Below are 22,596 nucleotides of genomic sequence, written 5' to 3'. Positions count from 1 at the left end.
TCTAAGTAAAGGATGTATTATACATTTCATAGTCATGCACGAATTACTAGTAGCTCATAAAATATTGGACCTTGTCATTAACCTCGTTTTTTTTTTGCTTGACATGAAAATCAAAAGAAATCCCACCTTTAAACTAGCAATATGTACATTAAAAAAAAAATCCAAAGTATACTTAGTTTGCAAAAGTTATGAAATTAGCTCTCTTTAATGTCACTAAAAGATTGTAAAATTGATTAAAATTTAGGAGTAGCAAAAAATCTAGATAATGTATTACAAACCACAACTCATGACTCGTTGTTAAGAGGGATCTTCATATGGGACTTCCAAAAAAAAAAAGTTAAAAGGATTGCTAGTGGTTTGTATAGAGAACCCTCTGTTGTTCCTTTACTTGTAGTCAAAAAAGTTAAAAGAAACATGTAAGCTGCATTGTATATCTACATCTCATAACAACTAATCATGTTGGGTATGACAACTTAGAAACCTTGTATGTATGACTCTTATTATTGGCTTCCATAATAAGGCATAGCGTAGCATATCAAGAAGAAATAGCTCTATTGCTTTTCTTATTATTGGCTTCCATAATAAGGCATAGCCCAGCATATCGAGAAGAAATAGCTCTATTACTAGAGTATACATTACTACCTTGAATGCTATTAATTCGGCTTCAAAGTTCTTATTCCTATGGTGTTATAGCCATCATCAACCTTCTTGTATTAGGTGGCTATCATCTAAGGGTTTAAAAGTGACACATTTATAAGTGTTATACCACTAATCACAGGTTCAAACCAGTCAATAGAGCCCATTCTAGTCCTTATAACTAAGAAAAACTCTTTCAATGTTTGCATCTAGTCCCTTACACATCAAAACATTACATGAAGCTAGATTATAGCTTGGTTAGAGTCTAGAATCACGTCTATCTAGCTAGGGGGGTTGAGTAGCTCAAGTGGCCAGGGCTTTTTCAACCCAATTAATGTGCACAACTCAATCTGTCTACGTAAACAAGGCATTTCTATTAGAGTCATTCAAAAAACAAGGCAAGTGATTGTGTTAGAATTTAGGCATATAAATTAATTACGGGCCTACATAAATAAATTACGATTACAGTTATGGGGACGCAATGGTCCATAGAATCATTCCAAACCTCATACTATATAGGATGTTATAACAAGATTGGCATACTTTTTCTTCATAGCTAGCTCTAATGTAATACGCATACCATGAAAACCTCTAGTGATAAGGGGTCATGCTTCACATCTATATTATAATTGGTTGTCTTGTTATAAGAGCTAAGAGTATATTAACAAAGCTTTCAAAATTATGCCGAACTATTTTGGAATGCAATGGAAGAAAGCTTCTTCTTTCGTTAAAAGATGCTTCGACATAGTATGACCAATAACTGGGGATGAAATTGTTGAGTGTTGAGGGTAAAATGATAGTAGACAAATATTTAGGTGTAATAAAAGACTCAAAAGGTATACAACACCAAGACAAGACTAGTGTCTCCTACTGCATTCAACCCATAACAGGCTTTTTTCTTATTTTTTCAAACTAACACATGATAAGAAGCCAAGTTCACTGCTTTGTTTTGTCTTATCAGGAACTCAGCTAGCCAGTCCAACCCCAAATCCCTACTCTTGCATGATGATCCCATTTAATATCCAATATTTAATCACATACTTATCTTTATATCCTTAGATGAACTCTAAGGCTTTTTGTCCAAAATCTTGTATTCAGGGGTTGCTATTAGACCAATATCTTTAGGGTCCCACTTTACCGTATAATAGTCCCAATTTTTCGGTATTATGCCTTTTATCAGTGTTTCAAACTATTGACATTCATGTATTGATGGCTCATAAGGACTAAATATGGGTTCCCAATCCAATTCTAGGCCCTTCTATAAAGGATCACATTAATTACTTATTTTACAAACCTTGAGTTTGCTATTCAATTCGTAGTTACCCTTGCCATCTCAATAGGATAGCATGGACAAGTGCTCATTCCTACACCTTTAGGTGTTAATATCGAGTGCCCAGTCAAATAACCTTTGTGATAGATCCCTAATCATACATTTATAGTGTTTAATCATACAAAAATGCCAATTTCTTTCCTCCATCTCATGTCTTTGGATCCATTCTTCTACTTTGAACCCCATATCGGATATAATACTAGCCTCAGGCTAGGTTATCAACCAATGTAGGCCTCCAAAAATACACGTGTCCTTTCAAAATAAAAATTTGTGTATGTGCGCGTGCGCGTGTGTGCGTGCTCATGTGTGTATGTGTGTGTAGCCAAGTATCTACACACACTTTTTGAATGGTTTCATTATCCAAGTTATATTATCGGTTTTGAGTGCAGCGATCCATATTTCTTGGTGACTCCCCCAAGCATACATGTTTCTCTTGGATAGAAGTGTGTGTGTGTGTGTAGAATTAACCCCCCAAAGAAAGTATATGTGTGTGCGTGTGTGTGTTTGTGTGTGTGTGTAGATTTAATAATCCCATCAAATGAACCATACAATTAATTCAATCATTTGGATAATTATAAAAAGTTGCATATGATAAAAGGATTAAAATTTTTAAGGAAACAAAATTGACATAACTTTTGACAATACTATAATCCAAACATTTTGGAGGTGCTTTAGTGAATGCCATTAGTAAGCAATGTGGTGTGGACCCAAGAGGTCACCATGTAAAGCCCCAATGTAGCATGTGCGATCAAGGGACATTTAAAAAAACCCCCTACCTAATGGAATTTTATAACCTGTATACATCCCTTCTATAAAATTTTAGATGATGAACATATCCCTTTATGTATGAAAATGTTCAATTTTTGAATTAAAAAACCCCTTATGTATGTATACTTTTTGTAACTCCATAAAAATATAAGACCCCTTCCGTTGATCACATGTGCTATCTTACGTATTTGTTAGTGACCCCTCGGGGGTGTGGAAGCAAGTATTGGAAAAATATGTGAGGCTTCCCCCTTATTTGATAAAATGGGATAATAATGCTTGTGTCAAGATGCTTCCAAGGATCAAAAATCTACAGGTAAATGTTATTTCTATGGCTTTTGCTTCCACATTTCAAGTTATTCCTATGTTTGTTTCTTTCTATGACTTTTGCATCTACATTTCAAGTTATTCCTATGACAGCCTACCAAAGAAGATATCCCATCATTTTGGATCCTCTTTGGTTCAACCATGGCTTAGTATAGTCAGTGTTATTTAAGATTGCAAAATTGGGCACTTCACTTTGGGAGATTAGAAAAGTTGATCTAGTAAAACATTTGTAGCCAAAGTTTTAAGAGTACGAAAGGAAGAACAAGTTAGTAGTCATGAGTATATTTTTCTCCAATGATCCCCTGATAGTGATATAACTACAATTGATGAATCCAAGTAGAAGATTTGGCCTTTGAGATGCAATATGATGTAGCAAAAGAGGTCATGGTCTAGGGATAAGAATGGCAAGAATGATGGAAGAGGAATAGCTAGATTCTCAAATTAGACCTCACAAACATTGAGAAGAAAAAATGTATGGATGTGCTAGACAGATTTCCAAGATTCTTTGTCAAACAATATGAAGATATAAGAGTAGGTGACAATTGTAAGGCAAAAGATAGTTTTGGAACCAAGAAGCAAGAATTTGGCTCAAAATTTGCGAAGATTGGGAAAGGTTATATGCCTTGGAGAAGGAAGTTACTAACTTGCTACATGCTAGGTTCATATTTCCAATAGAAAACCTTAGAAAACTCTAGATCTCCTAGTTGTGGGCACTTTGAAAAGGGAAAAGATTTGGAGGATTTGTGTCACTACATACCTATCAACTAGTGTACCAAGAAATATCATTTTCCTCTTTGCTTTCAAGAGGAAATATTGAACCAAGTAGCTAGTCATGAAATGTATTGATATGCGATGGCTATGTAGGATATTTTCAAATACACATACATGGGAGGATAAACTAACACATCATTAATTACTTTGGCTGGTGTTTCCTTATAGAGTAATGCCATTTGGAGTAATGGAAAAGCCACAAACTTTCAAATGTATATGGGAGTAGTTTTTTTGGAAATTCATTAGAGTTATTTTGGATTATTTTTGCACTTTCTCTTCTTGAGAAGGTGGATTTTAGTAATGGGAATTTGAATGTTGACAAGACATATTGGAATAGAGAAGTGGTATTGCTTGGAATTGTGATTTTGAAGGGAGGTTTCCAAATGGACTTTGCAAAAAAGCTATTCTTACTATGCCACCACCTACTTCAAATCACCAAGTAAGGAGGACAATAGGCAACATGAAGTACTATCAGTGGTTTGTGGAGTAGCATAGTAGATAACCTACCCTATCAAATCTTTTGCTTACGAGTTCCAATAGTTTTCATCGGGTAAGAGTCATTCCAAGAATTTAAGAAAACGATGAGCAAGGAGCCAATACTTGGGGCTCCTAACCTGAATGAAAATTTCTTTATAAGTATCACGTCATTACTCATACCCTTGGAGCAATTGCTATGTAGAAAGGAGGAATTACATACATGCATCAAAATCAGTACACAAAATGACCATAGAAGCCAAGTAGTGCTACAATCTAATGGAACAACAAGGGCTAGTTTTGGTATACACCATTAGAAAACTCAAGTCATACATACTTTCAATTTTTATTACTAAATGTGCAATATATCCATATTTAGTACAAATGCAAAATCCTATTGGGAGGATTTTAAAATGGGTTAGAAAGCTACAATAATTTTCCTTCCCTGTCAAAATTGAGAATTTATTTGGGGATTCTTTAGAGGTTTTTTAGCTATGTTGCTAATCAAAGAAGAAGAGGATGAAAATTAGCAAGATTTGCCTACACCTAAAGCCAAGGGGAACCAAAAACTTTAAGGTACAATTTTGGGATGGAAAGCCTACTTTGCAATTTAATTGGAGATTCTTACATGTAGGAAAATAGGAGCCAAGGGCCCCACTTTACATGTTGACCAAGGGAGGATATCAGCCACCCTTAAGCGGATCTGGATCAATACAAAGTATTCGGCTTTGATGATGGATTAGGACTTTCATTGGAGCATAAACTCAAAGAATTATACATCTTTGCTGACTCTCTGTTGGTTGTCAAACAAGTTCAAAGATAATGGAAGGTACTTGTGGAAATTTTCCAAGCCTTGTATGAAGCTATCTGAAGAATGCCAGGACCTTTTCATAGATGGAATATCGGCTACCTTCCATGGGAAGTGAATGGATTTGCAAATTAACCAAAGAATCTTTGGAATAAAATCAAAGCCACCCATTTGTGGGTTTCCTCAGTGCAAGATCAGAGAGCTCAAAACCCTAGAAGATTATTTCGAGAGTGGAGAGTACCTTGCTAGTGTGAAATCAAATGAAATGCAAAATCTTGCATAAAAGGCCAAACCATTTACCTTGGTTAGGAATTATCTCTATAGGATGGGCTTTTGATGGTGTATTGTGATGAGTGTTCCAAGGTGGAAAGAATCCTTCCCAACGATGAAGCAAGTTTTGACCAACACATATCATTAGATGGATTTGGAAGGAAAAGAGCTATTGTGCAATCCAACTATTAGAAGTTCCATCCTCACCAAGAGTTTCAATGTGATACACCTCAACTCTTTTGGGGGGGGGAGGGGGGGGGAATGTGTGTAAATTTTGCTATTGGGAACATGGTCCTTCATTAAGAATCATTATTGTAATGGTGGCTACTACCTCCCCAGGGGGACCACTAAGTAATATGTAAGGTAGCATGTGCAAAATTTTGCTATTGGGAACATGGTCCTTGGTATAAGAATCATTATTGTAATGGTGGCCACTAGTTCCCTGAGGGAACCACTAAGCAATATGTAAGGTAGCACATGCAATCAAGAGAAGGGGTTTTATATTTTGATGGACTTACAAAACATATACATACATAAGGGCTTTTTTATTTCACAAAGTGAAATTTTCCATACATAAGGGGTACTTTTATCATTTTGAAATTTACACAAGGGGTGTACATAAGTTATAATAATTCATAGGTATGGGGTTTTCTAAATTCTAAATACCCCTTGATCGCATGTGCTATATGGGATTTTTACATAGTGACTACCCCGAGACTAGTTCCAAAGAGTGGTATGGTGTGCATGGCTATATTAGGTAGAAATTGAATTGTTGGGGGATTTTGGTACATAGTCCATACTTGATGTTGATTAGAGGTTGGATCCATGACTATGTTCTATCCTGACACTAGCATTTGGCACCTCAGATGTTTCCAATGTAGCCTATGCATTTTCAACCATACTTCATCCTTCTAGGCCTTTATATTATTAGCCTATGGTAGATGCTACATCCTATGCCAATGGATGTTCAAATATGCACACAACTGATGACCTTCAACTCATGACATATGGGTATGTCTTTCTAGCCTCATCTTTAATAGAGCATAGTATCATACTTGCACATTTATGCAATCCGTATATCATGCTTTTTTAATTGACTATGAAGTCTTCTATGACCCCACATCAATGACACAGATTACTCTATTGTAACATATATTTGATAGTGTTGTCAATTCTTTTGGGTTGGTGACACCCTTGTTTGTCACAACCTATTGGAACATTTGTTTTTTAGTTGGACTGATAAAATGGCCTTAAAATAATTCCAATTAAGCTGAGTTCAATTTGAGTCCAATTTGGACTCCAAATGATTATATAGTCTTCTATAACCCCATATCAATGACAGAGATTACTCTGATTAAGATAAGGCCTCTAAAATAAGGCACAATTTTCCCTTTGCAATGGTCCTAACTATAGTTGTCATGATTAAGTCATGACATTCTACCTTATCATTACAACCAAGGTCAATGTAACTAGACTAGTAGTTGTGGTTCAATAGGTTCACCAAATGAACTTAGCCACAATTATGAATCAGCTTTGAACCAAAGAACCAAAGTCAAATGAAACCGTAGTCAAGGTCAAGTTAATGATGTGGCACCTAGTGATGTGGTAGTCCACATCGAATGTTGACTAGGCTAAATTTTATATTGGTGGTGATAATAATGGCTTCTACCTGGGCACCAACTCAATATGTATTATGTTACTACCCTCATCCAAAATCTAGGGTATGGGGGGACAAGGTCCATATAGAATATACATGGATTTCCTTTAAAAAATTCAAATATGCAAGGGAAAAATATGAAAACTTCATGTCCCCCCTCCCAAAAATATAAGGCATATACCTTGAAAAATATGCAAAATTTTAAGATTTGTACATATTTTTCATAATATGTGAGGCCCAAGGGGGGGGGGTCTTTTGGATGAGGGGGGGTAAAACAAAAAATACACTTAAAATATGAAAACCCATCTCCTTTTAAATTAATGTAACTTTTTCATGTGTTACCTAAATTTCAAGGTGTAAAGACATATTTGAAGCTATTTTAGTGTAGAACACAACCATGTTAATTTGACTAATTTCTACTCATGGCATATTGCTGAATTCATCTCATACTCAAGATTTTGATAGGTTTTGTTACTAAAGGGATTTGGCACCTCAGGGGCTTCCTCTATATATTCTGCAGCAAATTTCTATTTCAACTTTTTCCTCTCCAACTAGTTTTTGGGGTTCTTTAATTAATTGAATTTGGAAAGAGAGGTTATTGAACACTATAGACATGGGTGGTCACAAAAGCAATAATGCCTAGGTGACATAAAGGATACACTCAAGAGATTGGCTTCTCACAATTGCACTCTACCTTGGGAGGAGGTGGTATTACGTGAGGAACATGAGTTCTTTTGAATAAGTTAACCCATGTTGGTTTCTTCCACTTTGTTGCATGAGTGTGTCATGCTTTTCATCCTAGAGACTTCAATAGTCTAAGCCATTTTTTAGAAGGTATTGATTTTTTGGTAGAGTCTAAGTCCATTCGGTCATCACCTCTTACCCAACATGGAAATAGTTGTGGAAAACTATAATATCCCACCATGGCTCATCTAAAGAAGGATCAAACCTCATGTTAGCTTTGATAATGTGGGGAAAGCACAAGGTGAAGAACATAGACCCAAATCTCAGTTGGAACAATTATGAGCCAACAAATGGGTCTATGATATCTTGAGATTGATTGGGCATAGGTTGTTCCATATGAGGGACCATTTAATATGTACCATGCACAACTACCTAGTCTTGCATATTTTTTGGGTTCTCTTATAACTATACATCATTTCTCTTTCTCTCGCATTAGTGTCACTTTGTACTTTTCGTTAGTCTATTGCATGGGTCCATTGCCTAATTGCACCTCCATCTTCTCATGGCTCACAATTTAGGGATATCATGCATGTCCCACATGTGGCCTTGAACTAGGGTATCAATAATTATAGGGCCTCAATAAAAATGAATATGAAGTAATACGTTCCTATGGAGCTAATATTGGTATGATGTTGGGACAACCATGCGGGTGATGCCTAAAGGTGAACGCGATACCGAGGCAAACCCGTTGGAAACCCCTTTGTTGAAAATGAATGGACACTACGTGACTTTCTCGTGTTGGAAGCCTGCGCTATAAAGAAGTGGAAGAGACTCTCTTCAATCCTGAATGGAGATCCCACAGGATTTTTCGGAGATTCCTCTTTCAAAATTTGATCAAATTTGATTTGGTGATTCTTGATGCACTTTCAGAAGGAATATGCCTAGTATCGGAAATTGCTTTCTCGTCGCAGGTGGAGGAACCCCTATCTATGAAAGGGGTTGGTGAATAGAAGAATTCCTGATCCGTCTATTCGATATCTCCATCCGTGGAAGACAGATTCCCACATTCCGATTGTGTTTCGGATATGAAGTTACCCCATAGTTTCCATCTAGAGGCTTTAATTTGAATCTTTCATCGGCAAGTCAAGGATGCTCCGTTTCCACATCCGCCGAGACTAACCCTTCGGGGTTGTAAAGAGTTGTCAACAGATTCTCCCTGGGAGGGGAAAAATGGTTTAGCTACCTTACTATGGAATCCCTACACTTACAAGATCGAATCATTATTAATGAAATGGCTAAGCATTGTTTAAAGGGTGCTTTTACTACTACAGGAATACTCAATAGATTAAAATCACACATCATTGGCACTCAATTGGCACAAAATTCTATAGATAGAATATATTTTTGATCCTATTGTTATTACAATCCAAACTGCCTCACTATGTAGTTAAATGCTTCTTTTTTCCCAAAGAAAAGCTCTTTTTATTAATGCTTGAAACCAACGATACAAATCACTATGCACTAACTATTGAAGAATGCTAGAAAGAGGAAGAGAACCTAGCTCCTACCTAGAGAATTTGTGAAACAAGGGCCAACTTAGCTCGGATGGTGTTTGATCAAAATGTCTTGATCCAAAGACCTTGTATAACCATTTAAAGCATATGTCCATTTTTTCTCACCCCTTTTTCCCCCATGTTTACACTTTCTATGGCACTGACAATTGGCGATGTGGCCTATGTTGCCTAATTTCATCCTTTCCCCTTGCTTTTATCGAGTGAATTCTAATTACAATTAGAATATTAGTGCTCTTAGTCTTGACTTCTAATTGGCATTTAAAGAATAGTGAAGGTCTTAACCTTGACCTCCTTTGTCTCGTCTAGACTTAGACATGAGACCACCATGTTATGGATTCCTTTAATGATCCTTGGCTATCACAAAACTTGGCAACCAAGACAACTTTAACATATTCTTTCATTGAACCTTTCCTTTTCCCACTTATTGTATCAATACACTATTTGACTCAATATACAAGTCTCTACAATCACCATTTATGCATAGGCCTCTAAATGATGGGGGTAGAGTATGGTGATGTACTTTCTATGTAAGATTTGATTTTTCTAAGCCAAATAATTGTCCACCAATTTCTCTCTCAAAACATTTATTTTATTCTCATATGGTCCATCACAACATCACCATCTAGCTTTTTCAAGTTTGCAACCTATGTCTACAGCTTAAGTGGTTTATGAAGGTCTCTTCACTTTGTCCATTGACATAAGTGACACAACCTTTTGTAGACAAATAAAATCTTTATTCTATATATCTAGATGGGGAAGTTTTTTTTCCAAATATAAGAGTGTCTAGCTCTAAAATCTACCATTGAAATCATTGGACCCACTTGGGTAATGTGGGAACCCATAATTAGTCCTTGACCATTGCTAATAGATATGTATACATACAGTCACACTTCTTGCCCCAATATGGACTGTAAGCAAAGAAGCACCATGTTCAAGTTATTCCCTTAATGATCAACTTCAAATTTTGACTTTTGGGAAAAAACATACTATCATTGCCTTTTTGGATGCCCCTTGAATGTCTTTAGCTTTGTAATTTATGCAAATTTGAAAAAATCAAAAGATAAATATCTTGAGTCCTTTGGACCTTACCTTTGGGTTATGTTTCAAAGCCTAGAGCCCAACTAAACTATATTTGGAACAATTGTAATTGGATGAGCCCAATTTAGGTTTTTTTTAAAATCTAGTTGTCACATAGAAACTACACCTACCACGGTTGTCTTAGTAGCCATGCTAGGGTAGAAGCTAGGGTAGAGTGTAATCATGTAACAAGTGTACATCTGTCACATAGGCCTCCCTAGAAAAAGATTACTTTGTTATAAAACATATGGGACTTTCCATAATATTAGACCATTTGATGTGAGGATAAGTTAAGGCAAGCTATAATATGAATCTATACTTGTTAAATAAATTCATTTTTTCTAGAAGTATCAAGATTGTTGTGCCACTTACCGACTTCACAAATCCATCTATATGAAAGTGCATGGATTTTACATATGTGGTGCATAAATCCTAGTGTCTTTATGTAAGGTAACACGTGCATTCCATTTGTAATGCTTCAAATGTCACTAAGTGTAATACATACAAAAACATTATCACCACAAGGTTGTAAGTTTCAAATGGAGTAGACATTTGCATAGGTATCTAAATTAGTTGTTTTAAACATATGTGCACAATTATATTTTCCAAAGGTAAAGTGACAATGCCATATAAATTGATCTGTAGATGCTTCAACACCGGAGACCTTAAAGCCGCCTTGCATACTCACTCCAATTCCAACAATCGTTGTTCTCAAACCATGTATGCCCCTTTCTTCTACTTAGGCCATGCTTATCAATTGTAAAAAATGACCATGAAAACTTGCATGCTCATGTTTCTAGTTACAAATCATTTATTAATTTCATGATAGTTTAATATGTGGGCCTTGTGGATTGCATTGGTGGTATGTTAGACTAATGCTCATTTGAGTAAACTCTAAGGTGTTTTCCAATGATGAGTGCTTAACTACATTTTACTATATATAGAGTAGGATTATATGAAATCTTCTAGCTTCCCCATCAACATATGCATTATTATTAATATCATAGTGACACACATGTTCCTAGCTACGGTCTGTAGCCTGTTATAAAAGTGTATATGCGACTTATAAGGCATTAAAATGCTAAATTTGATTGGTAATTCATACTCTATTTCTATGGAGCATAAATTCACACAATAAGAAACTTCCATGATCCTTGCTTCCCCATCTTTTAGCATTGTGCCCAAGAATCTTGATTCGACTTAAAAGGTATTAACTATTCTCTAAGTGATGGTCCCATTTATACTTCTACGAAGCTTGGATCTTGCCTTACTTACAAGGTAACATAGTGTTTCTTAATAATGAATAAGCATTGCCCCTCAAGCCCTACCCCTGCTCTCTACACGTTGCCCTCCATGCACCCTTTATTCACACCTTACTTAACACTAATCCCCATGCAGTTCATATAAAGTGAAAATTGAGGAACTCTTATGAGTATTGGATCATTAAGAGAATATTTATTCTTAAGGTTTAAGTCTCTCATATTAGTGTTATAATTTTGTGATAGCTTGCAAGAGATATCATGAGTCTACTTAAAGCATAGATGTCTGTGACAAAGTTGCATTGTTTATTGTAGTGGGTTGCATAGTTGGTGTTAAATTTCATGAAAGAACCCATCAATCATTAAAGAATGAAGTATATATCCTAGGGAAGCTAGCTTTGCATTTAATAGGGAGGGAATCTCTTATGCTCTCATGTATGAGTTTTATAAGTGTTGTCTTCTATTATTGAGGGGATAAGCATGTGGTTGGGGATTTTGAGTATATAATGAAGAGATTGAGGACGTTAGTGTGTGTGTGTGCCTGCGTGCTCAGGCACGTGTGCATACATGATGGCTAAACCGATAATGGTGGATCATCTACAATTAGGTGTGGGCATATGTAATAACACGTTGAAACAATTGAACTCCTTTAACAAAAGTTCCTTAAAGATTAAGTGGGAAACAATGTGTTATATTTTGTGTGCAATGGCAAGAGTGGTTTGGGATTTCATTAAAGTTAAGAGACAGATTATGAAAGGATACATATCGAAGATTGCCTAAAGAAAATGAAAGCTTTTAGAAGAAATAGTATCTTTTAGATAAAGTTTTGAGAGGCTTAACATTAAAAAAAGGCATTTTTCTAATCAAAAACGTAGTTGACTCTTGCATGATATCGTTTGATGTGGATGCTTGAAATGGGTTGAACACGTAAATTGTTTTTTTTGAAAAAGGGCAAGCAAATCCATGCGATTGTAACTGTCAAAGAAAAATAATACATAATGCAGTATCAAACTATATCCAATGAAAGTTGTGAGGTGTAAAAAAGAAATACATTGAACTAAGGAGCAAGGAGACCTTCAATCAAGCGCGCTTGGTGCTTGGATCTTGTCGAAATGCATTGTGAAAAGCCGGCTGCGTTATAAAAGCCAGCCTTTTTCTTGTTCGTATTTTAAACCCTTTTTTTGGGAAAAAAAAAAAAAAAAACAAGTTGAATAGGTCTGGCTTGGAAGCTGAGAGGGACTGGAAAACAACAAGTGGAAATCCAAAAGAAAACAGCTCCAAAATCATTTGAGCTTCTCTAAGCTAGGGGAAAAGTGGGAGGCCAAAAACTAAGAGAGGAGGGGTGAGAAATACACTAAACTAATGCAAACGGATTACCGGGAAAAGAATCACTAATTGGCAATCAAGCGAGACAATTACAATTGTATGTGAAAGACGACAAGCACAAGCACGCGCATTCGTGGATAGAGCCGGAGCCCCCGCCGCCGCCGCGCCCCTCCCTCCACCTGCTCCGCACGGGATCTCACGAAAGCTGCAACACTTGAACCCACCCTGTGCCTTCTTTGCCAGGAGAATCAAGCACCTTCCAAGTACACACACATCATAAATATGTCACAGCGCGCGCTGGAACGGACGCTCCGGTAGGCCCCGGAGACTGAAGTTGCATGTTGTACATATCTGTGTGTGTGCGTGTGTGTGAGAGAGAAGACAGGAGGGAGGGCGGCCCTCGCAAGAGAGAGAACTTTTAACGTCGACGGGGATCTTTCCGAGAATGTAGTTTATGTAGGTGTGTGTGTGTGTGTGAGAGAGTGAGGGCAGTGCAAGGGGACGAAGGGTGTGTGAGAGAGTGAGGGCAGTGCAAGGGGACGAAGGGTCGAAATACACTTGCGGAAAATTGCAACGTAATCGAGCCTCACGCGCGATAGCGAGAACACTGGGCGCTTGTGAAGGTTGAGAGCAACTCTTGACGCAGATCAACGTATGCGAAAGCGAGAGAGTAGCCTTCGAGTCACATTACACAGATGGCAGAGATGCTAGGAGGAAATAGAGAGGTGAAAATACCCATGATCGGATCGCGAGGGGGGGATCCGATCGCGAGGGGGGGAGGGGGGGGCGCTGGGGAGGCAGTCAGCGGTTGACAGCAGGGCTCTTAGACGAAAACGCAAGCTCACGAATCACGCCGGGACGAAACGGGCTCGAGATGTGTGCAGCTTTTGGCTGGCAGAATCCAACGCGCGAGGGGGCTGGAGCAAAATGTGGGAGAGACGAGAGAGAGAGAGAGGAGGCAACCGAGAAGAAAGCTACGTATAGGCTATGGGTTTTGGGCGATGTAGCGGAAGGGTGACGGAAGAGAGATGAAAATGAAACGAATTTAATAAATGTAATGAAGGGATTTGGAGATGGATGGAGCTTAATATAGCTTATTACAGAGATGGATTGGACTCTGGAGATAGGGAGAGGCAGAAAGAGAGGTCGGTCTCAGGTCACTGATCCGTAGAGTGTCGAGTCTGGACTCTACAGTTTGCACAGTTTAGCTAAACAAGGTGTCTATAGCTCATTCTAGCTTCTGGAGTAGAGTATACACAGTACTATATATAGCGAATAGCTATAGGTCGTTAGCTTCTAGAAGTGATTTTTGCTGGGGGTGATGGATGATGGATGACCATAAAGAGATGCGAGCATATGCAAAAGAATGGGAATCTGGATTCTGCAAGAACAATATCAGGGATGGATCATGATGGATCATGGAAGTCCAAAGTCTAAACTGAAGTCACGTTGTGTAGACAATGCTTTTTTATTGGTCTACGGTTGAGGCTTCCAAGGTTGGGAGGGAGTTTCTCCTCCACTACCTTCTGTATGGACACATACACACATAAAGACACAAACACAGAGACAAAAAGCTGGTTCATTCTGTGAGAGAAGGGTCCCTCACTCACTCTCCTCTGAACTCTCCCCTTGCTCTTTCACTACTGTTTGCCACTTGCCACCACCTCTCACTCGTCTCTCACGTCTCCATGCTATCTGGCTAGCATATCAGCTACCTACCAGCTCCCCCTGCTCTTCTCACTCTTGCCCACTGCCCACAATGCTAGCTTTGTAGATTTTGCACCTCCTGCTCCTCTCATCCATCCCCCCTCCCTCCCCTTGTACGTACCTTCCCTTCTGCTCTTTTACTCCTCCTCACTTCCTGCCTTCCTTCCTTCCTTCCTTCCTCCCTCTTCCTTGCTTATATAAAGCTTGCCCACTTCCTCCCTCCCCCATACATCGCCCCTCAGAACTCCCTTCCCAGCCTCCCCTTCTTCCTCCACCCACCCACCCACCTCCTCCCCCCCCTCTATTGCTCTCCAGCTCATCTCCAACTTGCTGCTCTTCCCTCCCCTTCTTCCCATCGCCCTCCTCCTCACTTTGCTCCCATTTCTCCCCCACCATGTAAACACCCCCCCAATCCTGCTTCCTGCTTTGCTTTCTGTTTCCCCCACCTTCCCATATAATTCCTTTCCTTGCTCCATAATGTAACTTCCCATTAGATCTCGCCCCGCATGCAATGACAGATTCCAAGTAGATCACCCACTCTCACTAACTCCCATGGGCTCGCTCTTCGTACAATTGCATGGCCTCCCTTAAGTAGGACTTCCTAGGCTTGGAGTCCGCATTGCACCCCCTTCTTCAAAACACGCACTTCTATCCAACATGTAAATTGTGCGTGTGTACCTTCTAGGTTCCTTTGTTTTTGATCTGGGTCGTGCCTAATCGGTTTGCCCATCTTCAAAATACCCAACATGTAACTTGTGCGTGTGCACCTTCTAGTTTCCTTCGGTTTTGATCTGGGTCGTGCCTTATCGGTTTGCCCAAAATCATGTAACGAGTTTGCGCGAGGATCTCGTTGTGTGACATGATCTCGACAAGAGTACAGCATTGCAAATAATCTCTCATTGCTTTCCATTACAGAAGGCAATGTAACTCTCTCAGGCGAGATTCTGGTAGTCGTCAAACCAACCTATGTTTCAGAATGTAACTTCGTTGTTTCGTATCACCGCGGGAAGGGCGTAGCTGCAGGTAGGCGGCCACTCTAAGAGAATTCGTATACCTTGCCTCTTTGTATTGATGAAGGCTGCAAATTTTCACCTTCTGACGGTCTCCCGCCAGATTGCAGTCGACAACTTTTCCAATCTGCCATTAGGTGATTACTCCACTTCGTTATCACCTCATTGCTTTTGATGCTTGCAGGGTCAGTTGAGACTGCTTGATTTGTTTTTCAGAGATCGACTGCTCTAATCTAACAGTCTGGAATCCTGTTACGTCTCTCGTCTCTCTCAGGTTTACAATACGAGATGGCACAAACATGTCGGACCAGTGGACTTCTTCCAACGAGATTAATAAGAGTGGGGACGTTGGAAACCTGAGGCGGACATTTTGAAATAGAATTGTATGAGAATTTATATGAAAGAGAAGTCCGTCTTTGTAGCTGGTCAGATCGGACAGGTTATCTCGTCTCCTAGCTAATTCAGGCGGTGCATTTCTGAGGGTTAAACGAACTCCTCTGCTAGATGGATCCAACCATCCGGCATCATGAGGTTTAAGGGGCAATAATCGCTGCAAATGTCAGCCTTAGCTAATAACGCCCCCTTCCTTGACGACGTGAGGTATTAGCATAATGAAAGCCAAGTAGCAACTGCGCTACAGTACAATTTTGTATAGAATGTAACCTGAACCAAAAGAATTCTCGACTTCCATAGATCTGCAATAGCGATACGAAGACGTACTTCACATTCTAATTTCATATACTTTAAGCAGTATATCTTGTAATGATGGGGTCATTTTACGTCATCCGCCCCCCAACTTACATGAACTAGACGTTCTCTTGGGGTTTACTTCATCTCTTCAAGCCCTGCGCTTTCTTTCTTTTTTGAGGTGCCCTTGGTAACCATGGAGGAGACCTTTATCCCATTCCGTGGCATAAAAAACGATCTCAAAGGACGGCTACAGTGCTACAAGGAAGACTGGTTTGGTGGATTCAACTCTGGCTACAGGTCCTGTCCTTTATCTTTTATAGCAAAACAGCTAACTAGCATCTGTTCTAGAGGAATTGCGAACAATTTGTGCATGCAATATATATATCTGGAAATATATCGAATGCTTTCTGAAGGGCCATTCATTATTGCTATATCTAGGGCGGATTAGGCTCAATATCAATTCTCAGTTGGTAGGATTGTGTAGTTTGACACGTACAGACTGACTGTTTATTGAGGTCCTGCATGTGGATGGCCTGCTTACAGGATAGTAGTCGACAGAGGGGGAAAATTGTGATTGCTGCTTGGTTGGTACCTTGATCTGTCTCATGAGTCGCCATAATGTTTACTTGCATTTCCATTGCAGGATATTTGCTCCAACCACGTACATATTTTTTGCATCAGCCATCCCTGTCATCTCTTTTGGGGAGCAACTGGACAGAGATACAAGTAAGAGTACCACCCCTTCTTCCTTCTATAAGAAGTTACTTCAGTGATCTGAGGTCTGCACTGAAAAGTCTGGACTATGAAGACAATCGACACACCAGAATTTGGCAACCTTATCCACCGGATTTAACTTCTGTCAACTTGTTCTATCAGATGGCATATTAACAGCGGTTCAGACACTGGCATCAACCTCTCTGTGTGGAGTAATACACTCGATTTTTGGAGGCCAACCATTACTTGTGCTTGGAGTCGCAGAACCCACGGTTATAATGTACACATTCATGTATGCTTTTATCAAAGACAGAAGCGAAATTGGACCAAGACTTTTTGTAGCTTGGACAGGGTGGTAAGTATTTGTGGATTGCATGCATGTTTTCCAGTTATGTTGGCATCAGCCATCTTCTGTCTCCATGATGTCCTGTATGGCAGGCTCTATGCAGTCACTTCTGCTTTCGATACATGATAGCTTCTCTTAGGTGGCTCACGTAGAAAAGTTAAAGTTGTGGGGCCTTCTAACCTGCTATTCTTCTCACAGGGTTTGTGTCTGGACAGCAGTTCTATTACTTTTACTGTCCATACTTGGGGCATGCTCGATCATCAACAGATTTACCCGGGTAGCTGGGGAGCTTTTTGGTTTGCTGATAGCTATGCTATTCATGCAACAAGCTATCAAGGTAACCATGGCAATACAAAATTTTTAATTAGCCTTACCTACCCTTTAGTACTGTCCTTTGTCATAGTGCGCTTCACCTCCAGAGTGCTGACAGGAACTCTTTACAAAGACCTGTGTATACATGGATGTTCATGTGTGTATACGTTCAAACTGGGATCTCCTCTCATTGTTGGGCGGTGATGTCATAGTAGCTAGTCCCTTCTATGTTGATGGAGTATATGTTTTTTAGCTTCGGGTTGATTGGCAAGAAGCTAAAACTTCACTGATTGTTTTGTTCTAGGGGATGAGTTTGGGCATGTTCCTGTCTTCATGTAGATATGTGGCATGAAGCTTAATTTTACTGTGAGCTGGATTAACGAATTTGAAGTTCATAAAATTCCTGCACGTCATTCCTAATCCATGCAGAATAAGTTCAAACTGCTTTTCAAAGATGACAGAAGCTATCAGATGAATCCATTTCATAAGTGTCCCTTATATGCTTTAAAATAAGTTCAAATTGGTTCTAAAGATGACAGAAACTATCAGATGAATCTACTTCATAAGTGTTCCTTATATGCTTGAGTGACTGCTTTGAACCTTGGATGGCAATACCTTGGCTTGTCAATAATTATTCCCTGTATGCCCAAGCTCACTGTGTTAACACAATTTGGCTATTTGTCTTTTTCCAAGGGTGTCTTTGAGGAGTTCCGCATACCTGAAAGGGAAAATCCAACTCTTCCAGAATTTCAGCCTGCCTGGCGCTTTGGGAATGGAATGTTTGCTCTCGTGCTTTCGTTTGGATTACTTCTGACAGCATTACGAAGCAGGAAGGCCCGATCCTGGAGATATGGCTCAGGCATGTTTAGGATTTCATATCCTGCTAAAGTTGCTTCATTTTTTCTCAGCAAAGGGACAAACCTCCAGTCAAAAGTCGTTCTACTTGAAAGTGCTTTTAAAACTCAACGTTGTATAACAGGGTCTTCCAATTGAAAAGACCAATGCAGGTGAAGTCACTTGCGCCTTCATTGGCTTCTATTGATGCAAAAGCACTAACTCACCTTGCCCTGGCATGTTTTCAGGCTCACTGCGGGCACTTATAGCTGATTATGGAGTGCCAATTCTGGTACTTATTTGGACTGCAATATCATATGCACCCACCGGTAGGGTGCCTGCTGGCATTCCTAGGCGCCTTTTTAGCCCTAATCCCTGGTCTCCAGGTGCAGCCAAAAACTGGACAGTGATAAAGGTAGGACGTTTTGGAATTCTCAAATGTTTGTTGGAAACCAAGCTTGTATGTGTCAAGAGATGGAATCAATTACAGATGTTGTATTTCCTTTATCAATGTTAATGGCTGCTTTTAAGCTTGACTTTATATTGAAGGTACTAGAGGAGGTTTTGTTTGATTTCATAGTAGCTAGTCCCTGCTATGCATGATGGAGTTTATGGTCTTTAATCTTATAAGTGACTATCGTGAGATTGAAACTGCACTATGTTGTGTTTTTTGGGAATGTTCCTGGATTCATCTAGGTATATATTTGTTTGATTGTCATCAGGAAGGTTTATACAGACACGCTTACATTTTTTCAGGAAATGCTTGATATCCCATTGGTATACATATTCGTTGCCATCGTTCCAGCAACCATGATAGCTGTGCTGTACTACTTTGATCACAGTGTGGCATCTCAGCTTGCTCAACAAAAGGAGTTTAATTTGCGCAAGCCTCCATCTTTCCATTATGATCTGCTGTTATTGTCCTTCCTGGTTCTTGCCCACTTATCTCCTTAATATTTTCTGTTATGGAATTTGCTAAATATAATCACATGCACAGTGGAAACTGTAAATGCTTGGGAGAAAGAGTTTGCTTTGTTAAAATTGGCAATGGGAAAACATTGACTCACTTCCAATAAGTCTCTAATTAAGTCTTACAGGTTGTAGTTTGTGGCCTGATTGGCATTCCTCCTTCAAATGGTGTCATACCACAGTCTCCAATGCACACAAAAAGCTTAGCAACATTGAAAAACCAGGTCAGGTTTTCAACAGCCATAGCCCTCTCTATGGTAGGGTTTTGCTAGGTTGGTCAGACACTTGACCACTAAACAATTCAAATTTCTATTCTTTTTATAACAGCTACTGGGTTTTGAACTTGTGCCAGCTGGTGCGCAACAAACTTGTCAAGACAGCCAAGAAAAGCATGGAAGAGAACAACTCTCTAGGACAGCTATATGGGAATATGCAAGAAGCATTTCAGCAGATGCAGAGTCCACTTGTGTACCAACCAGCATCATCTCTGGTATCCACCCCTGACATTGTTTTACTTGTAAACAGTCTTAAGATAACCATCAGACATCTGAATTCAGCCATGTGCAGGCCCTAAAGGATTTGAAAAGTACCACCCTTCAGCTAGCGGCTAGTAGTGGCAGGATTGATGACCCAGTTGATGAAAGCATTTTTGACCCTGCTAAAGATGTTGATGATCTCCTTCCTGTTGAAGTCAAAGAGCAACGCTTGAGCAACTTATTGCAATCCCTGATGGTTGCTGGTTGTGTTGGTGCAATGCCAATCTTGAAAAGAATTCCCACGTCTGTGCTATGGGGTTACTTTGCTTTTATGGCCATTGAGAGTTTACCTGGTAATCAATTTTGGGAAAGGTTGTTGCTGCTGTTTACAGCTCCCAGTCGTCGATACAAGTAAGCTTTTCCATCAGTAGGGCTGACAGATCGATGTAATATTTTTCAAGGGAAAAGGATTTTTTCCATTCTTGACTTCTGTTGCCTGAGTTGCTGTATTTTTTTGGGTCTCACTTTCTTACTTTATGCCAATTTCTTTACAGAGTCTTGGAAGATGTCCATGCATCCTTTGTAGAAACAGTTCCATTCAAGACCATCGTCCTCTTCACATTATTGCAATTGGTGTACTTGCTGTCGTGTTTTGGAATCACCTGGATTCCCATAGCAGGAGTCCTTTTCCCTCTGCTAATCATGCTTTTGGTTCCTGTTCGACAATATGTACTTCCAAAGTTTTTCAAAGGTCAACATCTACAAGAACTGGATGCAGCTGAATATGAAGAAGCTCCTGCCTTACCATACAATGTAGCAATGAGGGTATGCAATAAAATTCATCAATTTTCAAGGCATCTTGTTTGCATCGTGTGACACTAGTATTGGCTCTTCTATCCACATCATGCTTGCACTTTCTTCAGATAGGCCATCATTATTTACCCTTTTCCCTCATATAATATGACACACACTTTGTTGAATGAGAGGTAAGGATGTGGAAAATTTTTTGGGCCAGAATATTGTATCTGCACTACCCTTCTTATATTTTCATATGAGACATAAGTACATCCAAGAGTTTGTGAAAAAGACTACTGAGGGATTGGCTCTCATAGTTGTACCTCTTTTCAAGACTATCATGATGCAAGAAGTCATTTAGTGCCAAATGTTTCAGCCGGATAGATAGATAGAGAGGATAGATAGATAGAGAGGCATACTTTAATAACATATTTTGAAGACTAAGCCAGTCTGTGAGACATAGGATAACAATGCCAAAATACTTCTCCCAATGTAAGTAATCAAGAAAGAAGAAATGAGAATAGCTCATGGTGATAGTCTCTGTGCCAGAACATCAACAAAATCACGGCTGTGAATCCATGCTGATATTATCATGAGTGAATCCTGCCAAGGAGTCCTGACCCTCTTAGAAGCAATTATAATGCAGTCCTTGATCGCGTACTAAATCAGATATCTGAAGATAATGTAAGTTCACTTGCACTCCAAACAACAAGAAAGTGGCAAATCCACTGCTCCTTGGATCTTTCCTGTGAACAACCAATCACGATGGAAAACTTGGTGCACAGAGACCCAGGACTTCCCAAAGTCATGTGTACAATATGTGACAGATCCTAGCAATAGTGGACGTGTTCGATGTAATCATCAGAAGTGTGATGGAGGGAATTCTTCAGACCAAAGGTGTACTTATGTGGTCAGGAGACACAAAGTCCTCTCCAAGCAAAGAAGACGATGCCTGATCGAATAGTAGATCCCACCTAGAATGTTGGGCACACCTGTAGTGTGTAAGAGTGTGTGTGTGTCTGTGTTTTGGGAGAGGGGGGGCGGGGGGGTACTCTGTGTGTGTGCATGCACGATGTGAGAGAGGGAGCATTATTTTATAATCATACCATTTTTGGTCCCACAGGAAGCAGATCTGCAGGGGCTAGGAAAAGCTCCCACTCAAGCTGATGAAGGTGAAGTTTTTGATGAGATGTTCACCCCAAGTCGTGGTGAAATCAAACATCGCCACAGTCCTCTCAAGTTGTCTTCTACAAGTGAGTGAGCTCCTCTGATGGTATGTTTCAGTTACAAATAGAGATTGCTAACATGATTATACAAATTTACTTCTTACACATTTATCAATGCATGCTTTCAGGCTCCCCAATGCCATGATACTTGGGCATTCAATATAAACCACTGGTGCAGACATCATCGAATCTTTCTATATGTGTATTTTTAAATCAAGATCCTGTATAGGAGAACTATCTATGAACTGTTAAGAAATAAAGATGGAAGTCGAGTTTGATATACGCCTTAGATATGTCAAGTAATGTCCAATGCAGGTGTTAATGTGTAGTCTAACAAATGGAAGATAAGATCTTCTTGATTTTTATGAGCATAAAGTTAGGGTATGTGAGTGAGTGTTATTATTCTTCATTCAAATAATTTTCCTTGATTGTTTTTATATTGATGATTTGGAATGCCTTTAGGGAGGCTCACGTTTCCTCTGGCTGTAATCTTATCCTCCCTTCCACCATGAAATTGTCTATATGCTCGTCTTTGACATGTCGGTAGTGAAGTCGTTCA

General features: G+C 39.3%; 1 protein-coding gene across 1 annotated transcript; it reads left to right on the top strand.

Moving 5' to 3' along the window:
- The first annotated feature begins 14,678 nt into the window (after window positions 1-14,678).
- Window positions 14,679-22,317, top strand: LOC147888737 (boron transporter 1-like). Its single transcript, XM_087392621.1, has 14 exons — window positions 14,679-15,812; window positions 15,950-16,662; window positions 17,009-17,091; window positions 17,242-17,434; window positions 17,624-17,762; window positions 18,431-18,596; window positions 18,820-18,986; window positions 19,328-19,501; window positions 19,669-19,764; window positions 19,893-20,030; window positions 20,108-20,427; window positions 20,571-20,841; window positions 21,935-22,064; window positions 22,166-22,317. Exons 2-14 carry the CDS (start codon window positions 16,559-16,561, stop codon window positions 22,180-22,182), a joined length of 1,998 nt encoding a protein of 665 aa, XP_087248747.1. The 5' UTR covers window positions 14,679-15,812; window positions 15,950-16,558; the 3' UTR covers window positions 22,183-22,317.
- The last annotated feature ends 279 nt before the right edge of the window (window positions 22,318-22,596 follow it).

The sequence above is a fragment of the Dipteris shenzhenensis genome, chromosome 21, assembly GCF_047967505.1.
Source record: "Dipteris shenzhenensis isolate YYH24624 ecotype China chromosome 21, Dip_SZ_1.0, whole genome shotgun sequence".
NCBI classification, from domain to species: Eukaryota; Viridiplantae; Streptophyta; class Polypodiopsida; order Gleicheniales; family Dipteridaceae; genus Dipteris; species Dipteris shenzhenensis.
Note: the sequence above shows the minus strand (reverse complement) of the source record. Positions and strands in the feature narration are given on the sequence as shown.

What these genes read in the sequence shown, in the direction of transcription:
- LOC147888737 (XM_087392621.1), top strand. Translation starts at nt 16,559, where the DNA reads ATGGAGGAGACCTTTATCCCATTCCGTGGCATAAAAAACGATCTCAAA. An exon ending in ATCCTGGAGATATGGCTCAG is followed by an intron (nt 18,597 to 18,819) that starts GCATGTTTAGGA and finishes GCATGTTTTCAG; the next exon opens with GCTCACTGCGGGCACTTATA. An exon ending in ACCAACCAGCATCATCTCTG is followed by an intron (nt 20,031 to 20,107) that starts GTATCCACCCCT and finishes AGCCATGTGCAG; the next exon opens with GCCCTAAAGGATTTGAAAAG.